The 7,257-nt window shown below is 40.2% G+C and overlaps 1 protein-coding gene across 1 annotated transcript; it reads right to left on the bottom strand.

The window, feature by feature from the left end:
- Positions 1–860: 860 nt before the first annotated feature.
- LOC113231279 (enhancer of split mbeta protein-like) lies at positions 861–1,876 on the bottom strand. The gene has a single exon (XM_026465522.1). It carries the CDS (start codon positions 1,845–1,847, stop codon positions 1,236–1,238), a length of 612 nt encoding a protein of 203 aa, XP_026321307.1. The 5' UTR covers positions 1,848–1,876; the 3' UTR covers positions 861–1,235.
- Positions 1,877–7,257: the final 5,381 nt, after the last annotated feature.

Raw genomic sequence — 7,257 nt, 5'->3', positions numbered from 1 at the left:
CGTTATTTAATATCATGTAAATTAATAATACCTAAGGTTTGGATATAAGTGAAGCTTTGCATAAGATAAGGTGTCCTTAATTTTAAAAATTAAATGAAAACCACAGAATTTGTCGTTATATGAAACCAAAAAATAAGAAATATCGTGTAGAAATGACTTATTCTAATATAATGTTTGCTAATGTTATCATTATTTGCGTCAGCTATTTCAACTATGACAAACGTCGTGAGTGTTTCCGTTTCTAATTACAGTTCAATTTAGCATGTACTTAAATGCATTACCACAAAATTTTATATCATACCTAATTTGTCGATGCATGTATTTAAAAGTTTAGTATTGTCTTACTCTCTGCATTCTTCTCTTGTCATAAGCCACTGTAAAACACCATGCGCTTCCTACAAATATTTAATGTACTGATAAGAACGTATGCGTTTGGTGATAAATGCCACCCGTCGCTGTGCCATTATACTTCATTAACTTTCCGTGACGTCTCGCGTGAATTACATCGCCTTATCAAACGTGCATATATTTGTCTCGATTCTCAAGTAACCGGTTAATGGCTACGTTAGCTATTTGTATTGCAAACAGGAAAGTTACTGAGCACGCGCGGCCGAGTCATGTCAGAGGTCCACGAGTCGCCCTTAACCCTTTTATCAAAATATACACCCATTTATCAACTTGCAGCTATTTGCCGTGTATTTATTTCTAATTTCGTCTATATGCTGAGGTTCGCTATTGATATGCTAATTTCGTAAACTCGTGTTGATGCGGTTGATTTGTATTGTTGTTACGTAAATGATAATCGAAGAGGATGAAAATAAAATAGAGAAATACGAGTAGAAATATTATTTTTTATTAACTTACTCTTTTGCATTTTGTTCACATTTAGTGAAATCTTTTCAACGATAAAAAATAACAATTCGAATCCACTCTTGGTCTCATGGTTCGATACAACATCTATTAGTTTTACAATAATATTACTCTTTAATATCACAATATACTTACAAACTAAAGTTTTTAAAGCTTTAAAGTTTACTTACAATCTACGATTTTTTAAACCATACACTAGTTAAATTGTGAGATCTATACTCTTCTAATCTTTTTTACGTGAGCAAATTGTAACACTTTAAACTGTTGTTGGACGAGGGCGGACACATTGCAAGGCGAGTGCGACTCCGAGCGGTGCTGGAACAGATGTGACCGTGAAGCCGGGTCCGCCCGATCCAGCGGTCTATTTACCACGGTCGCCACACGGCCGGAGACTTGCTTAGGGTGGTCCTGCTGCAGTCCAAGGGGGTTGGAGTGTGGACTGGCATCGGGGAAGCTGGCGGTGATGGAGTCACGTAGCCTGATGATGAGGACACAGTGGAGAGCGCGGGGCTGGGCGGGCTGGCTGGGGGAGTGTCAGCCCCGGCAGCCGCGCGCTGGATATCGTTCAGTTTGTGGCCGAGGTGGGTCATCAGTTGCGTTCCCAGCCTTACGTCTACTCCGGGAATTGAAGCAAGACAGCGTGAGACCTCGTTAGCGGCGTGCGTGAATCCTGCTCTGAAGCGGTCGGCGTCCACGGTAGGGTTCAGCGACAGCCTCCTCTGGCGGCGAAGTTTGTGAAGGTGGCGAACGGTCAACTCTAGGATGTCAGCTTTCTCAAGTTTAGCGACGTTCTCGCCTTCCGATTGTAGAGCGTTGACCATTAGTTCCTTGAGTTCGTCTAAGCAACGATTGATGCGAGCGCGCCTTTTGCGCTCTAGCATCGGCTTCATCACTTTACGATACTGGTAAGTGCGCGAGACCGGCTGCGGGCCGTCGTCTGCGAGTGAGTACGCGATCTCGTAAGACATGTCGGTCATTTGTGTGTAGAGAGTAAATGTGCGTAAACGTCGAGTGTCGAACGCGGAATGCGGCTCGTCGGCCGCGCGGGGGCTTATATAGGGAGCGCTATCGTGGGAACGAACGGAGCCGTCGAGTTCCCACACGCGCCACCTGTGTGCGGAGCAGCTGCCGCAGGGGAGCGGGGGGCCGCCGCGCGTGCGCGCCGTAAACAATCGCCGCGCGGGCGCAGCTCCGCTCTGCGCACGCCGCGACGCCTGCCCGGTAATTGCGGGTGCTGCCGCCAGCCCATCATCTCCGTGAACTGCTACTGCTCGCCTAACACGGAAGTCATAGATCTGTACTTAGCTCATAATTATTAACCCAACTCTATGAGTTTCCGTGGGGAGTGTGGGTATTAGTAGAGTCAGTTAGTAAGTACTGAAGAGTTTTTAGGTTCTTAAGCGTAATTTAGCGGTACGTGCAGTGTAAATGTTAACGTTGATATTGAAGATCTATTTGATATTGCAAAGAGTGTAATTTGTGTTTTTAAAGCGTTATCGTTATTTTTGACGATTCGGTGCAGTCCAGCTATCACTCCGACGGTTAATCAACTGCTATTGCTGCATCAAATCAAACAGAGCTTACGTTTCATCAGACGCACGCATCTAATTACGCTTGCATCTGTAATGAAGAGTGCGGATTTATTCTAGGTATGGCGCAAGCTCTCCGGAGCGGCGAGGCGCGGGCGATCAATCAGTGGAAGTACAATGGCCAGCGTCAATTACGATCGCAGCGGCTACTGTTGGCGTTCATCAATCACGGATTACGCGGCGTAATAATTATTGACAGGTTGAATTACGGTCGCGCCACGCTGGCCGCCCCAAATACAGTTGCCATAATGACTAACCAATTGCTGGTTGTAAAGAAGGCTTCTGTTTAAGAATGTTTTGCAAGAGGTTGCGTAGGATGTGATGGTTGGCAGCAAGCGCGGGGATTTGATGGCCCAGCGGGATCCGACATTACTCAGAGGACGGCGAGTGGGCGGCCGCTAGCACCCACGCCGTGGTCCCGCATCGATGAGAAATATGGTCCCCGCCGTCTTTGTGGCATACCGACACGCGTTAGTATTATAATAAGCGATATCGTTCCGTCCATAGCTGCTTTCACCGAATCACACCCACTTGCACAATTTGTTTGTTTGTCTAAACATCGGTCAGCTGTTACAGAAGAGTTTGAATTTGATTAAGAAGTTGTAGTTTTTAAAACATCAATGGTTGGAATGATTATTGTAATAGAAGCTACGATTAATTTATTATTTATTGTAAAGCCACCATGATGCATATACAACAATAACAATTATACATTATGGTTAGTAAGTGTAAAAGTATACACCATGGTTTCCCAAAGTGGTCCATACCGCCCCCCAGTGGGCGTTGAAAAGTCCTAGGGGGCTCGGATGCAATTGGGGGGAGTTGATGCTGTCTAGGGTGCTACCGCATTTGAAAAAAAAATTGAATTATCTATATAAAGTACACTAGATATGTATATTTTTTTCCTTGTGATTTTTTTGTGTTAAGTTAATATAAAAAATAGGCGTTTTCAATTTTTTTTTGCGCGTTCAAATTTTTTTATCTTGCCTATGGTATACACTATATTGGTCACAGATAATTACTGTCTAACACAGCCAGCTATACAGATTCAAGAATGTATGAAAATTTATTATTCAGTTACATTTTACAATTACATTTTTGTCTACACTTAAAATAAAGGAAAAAATGTTATAATCCCTACATTAGAATAACATTTTAAATAAATAATGTGGTACACAACAGATCAATTAAAATTTTAATAAAAAAAATTGTTTTATTTAATTTTATTTTTAAACGCAGCTAGCGGGTCATTAGAGATGTTTTCTTGATTTATGACTTTAAATGGAATAGATTAGAATAGGAGACAGAATTTATAGGAGCATATAAGACAAAATTTGTCCTAGAAGATCTGTGTTTGGAACATGGAACATAATTAATGCAACGACCGTTTCGTCTAAGAATTGTTATCTTTTCGCAAAACTTGTAGAGAATCTATTAAATTATTTATAATTTCATCTTATTATCTTCATCAATACCTAATTCTGTTTCCAGATATCGAACTCTAGAAGATTCTTTTTAAAAAAGATTGAGACTACATTAAACAATGCTTAGACATCATTTGATTAGACATTACTGTCGAAATATTCCATTCTATTAACGAGTGTTGATGGAAAAATGTCAATTTGTCTAATCACGTCGGAAGTATGCAGAACAGGCACGCGCGTTTGTAAATGACCTTAGGCAGTGTAGCCAATGTTGTGGTCACCACATTATACATAATTATATAAATGACTAATCATCAACCCATTTATGCTTCCCATTGTTGGGCAAGGGTCTCCTCTTTGGCGAGAGTTTAGGCCAGAGGTTCAGACTTTTTTCTCATAGACCACTTTCAAAATTTAGCTGGTTCCGGTGGACCCCCTGCACCTACATTTCTACCATATTCCCAAAACTCGACAAAAAATGTGTAGGTTAGATCTATTTATGGAAATTGTTGCAACGCAAATTGCTGAGTTGCAACCACAAATTAATAGTTTTCGAAAAAAAAAATGCAAGAATTTAATTGATTGTGCTGTGAGTGGATGTCAAAAAAGTAAAGACACGTTGTACTGAATATGGAATATGCAAGTTTTTACAAGTAACAATCGCTGAACTTCTTAAAATATTATCTTCCTGTATTGATAGGTGAAGTCAAGCCAACATTTTAGTTCTTCACTATCGAAAGCTGATAAATTTTCGTGGACCCCGCTTACGAATTGTGAACCCCCACTTTTTTGTCACGCCAACGTAGACACCCGTCGAGTCTCCCGTGGACCCCTGGCGATCCACCTGGACCGCTTTGGGAACTAAGGGTTTAGGCCATAGTCCGCCACGCTGCTGGTTCAATGTGGGTGGGGACTTTACACGTTTTCCGAAGATTGTCAACCTTCTTCGCGTTCGGGCTTCATCACGATGTTTTCCTTCATTGACAAGCTCATGAAAAATTTAAAATAAAATTTGGCACAGCAGTTCCGAAAAACTCAGTGGTGCGACCCCGGATTCGAACCCACGGTTTCTGCTTAACATGCGGTAGGTCAAATCATCAGGCTACAGCGGCTTTTTTAATGAATGACTAATAAATTCTAATATGGTACATAACAGTGACTTTTAACTATGAGAATCAAAGCCTGCCAAGCAGGCTCGTCTGGGTTAAATAATGTTGTAAAATTAATGAGGTAAATTCTAGGAAAGTTGTAACCTCAAATACGCTAATAGCCCGTACGGTGTTGACGCAAAGGAACAGAAATAGCACGGCACAGGAAAACCTCAAAACGGTCAAATACTGGACTACCCATACAAAACCGCAGAATACTTCGCAGAAATTATCCAAACGCGCAACCGGAAATACTGGAAATAGCTAGATAGTCAGTCAGATGATCACGCACTACTGGCGTATAGTGTAAACAAAATAATAATACCATTTCCATTTCCAAAGAATCTACAATCATAAGTGCGTTTGTACACTGCATCCGATTCGTGTTTGTTCCAAATTCGAGACTAAACAAATCTAGAAAACTCGGACCCACTTCGGATGTCGCTTGTGCACTAAGTCCGATTCAAATCCGAGAAAGTACGAATATCGCTTGTATACCTAGAGATAAAATGATCTCTGTGACATTTCGGACCGTCATTTCGGATTCGGAACTGACACGAATGGGACGTAGTGCACAAACGCTCTTAATCAGTACCGTTATCTGTAAATATAATAAATGCGAAAGTAATTCTGTCTTCATAACGGACCTAGTGGATTTATTTCACAAAAAAAATCTCAATAACTACAGTGTTAATGAATTTTGGTATAAATATAGGTGGGACTTGGGAAAAGGACATGGGCTACTTTCCGTCACATTAATAAATCCCAAATAGGAGATTAAAGTTTGTATGGAGAACCAATAAAACTATGAAAATTATAACATATATATATATATATATCATAATTATTAGTATAACAAGCTACTCGACATACTTATCCTACAAAGACGTGGTCGCGGGCATCAGCTAGTAAGTTATAAATTTATAACTTGCTGAACTCTTCCAGACCTTTGTTTCAAGTAACGGCCGGAATATTTGTGATTATTCAAATTAGTTTTGCCAAAGTTTCCTTTCTTCATCGAATCTTAATTAATAAACTCATTTAAAATCTATTTGCGTGCCGCGTTATCAATAATACACGAGGGTTAACGACTAAAGCCATATTCTATTCATATTTGAGCGTAATAATAGGAATTTTCCCATTTATAATTAGATTCTTTGTGTATTGTTGCAAACAAACGAGCTAAAGAGCACGCGCTGGTAATGAGTTGATAACAATCTGATAAAGGAGACGTTTGCGCACGTCAGTTGAATGTTATCAGTTATTTAACTTCAAGTTTAGCAGACAATGTATCAATCAAGTTGCGCCTTTATAGTTTGTAAAAGAACATGCTGCTTTTAATTGTTCGTATTTTTTCCGACATGTGGTGATAAAGCTGAATTGTTCACTGTGATTGTTTGCGATCGGGCGGTCGTTGAACACGCATTGAAACACGTGCCTATATTTGTTACTAATTTATCAATAATGTTATTTTTTGTTGCTTTGCGGTTTGTTATGCAATCGCTCGTAATTTGCAAGGGCAACGATGAGTCTTCATTCTTCAGTGGTTTACAGTCACGTTTGTTTTATGGGTTTACGTGTGACATACTTACAAGTAGCTACACGTGTCAGTCTATGTTACTCGTATGTTTGTGGACTTGTAATGTGTGTTACTATGTGGTAGACCTGTGGTTGTTTTAGAAAAAAAATTGTAATAACTTTATTGCAAAATACAGAGAAAAATAGGTACACAGATGTGCCTAGTCTCCAAACTAGAATCCCTTGTGCTATGGGTAGCTAGGTCATAAGCCCGTCAAGTGTATAGCCTCATTATAAGAATAACTAAGTCTATTAGAATAAACTTATAAAATATGATTGGTAGAACACAAAGAAGTGGAGGTTTACATTTAATATTGGTACATTAATAAAGTAAACAAAGAACAAAAACAGTCAAAGAATATTTACTGGATAGGATAAAATGCACTAATATTAAAAACAAAGTCACAAAAGCAAGGAGGGAGATAGTCACAACTGCGTCATATCGTCATTCACTAAACACCAGCACAACAGAAACTAGGTATGGATGGTGTAAACAACACATAAAACGCTCATGGAACGAAAAACAGATTATGGTGTAAGTGAAATGAAAATTCGTCTATAGCAAAGCCACGCATCACAGCGCCGTAGAAGTGAGTCATGATCATGACCACGCGACCTGTAGCGCGTGCGGCCTCGTGCGCCTGCGCC

This window comes from Hyposmocoma kahamanoa, unplaced genomic scaffold (genome assembly GCF_003589595.1).
Source record: "Hyposmocoma kahamanoa isolate Upper Pololo Valley unplaced genomic scaffold, ASM358959v1 65, whole genome shotgun sequence".
Lineage (NCBI taxonomy): Eukaryota > Metazoa > Arthropoda > Insecta > Lepidoptera > Cosmopterigidae > Hyposmocoma > Hyposmocoma kahamanoa.
This window is presented reverse-complemented; position numbering and strand designations above follow the sequence as displayed.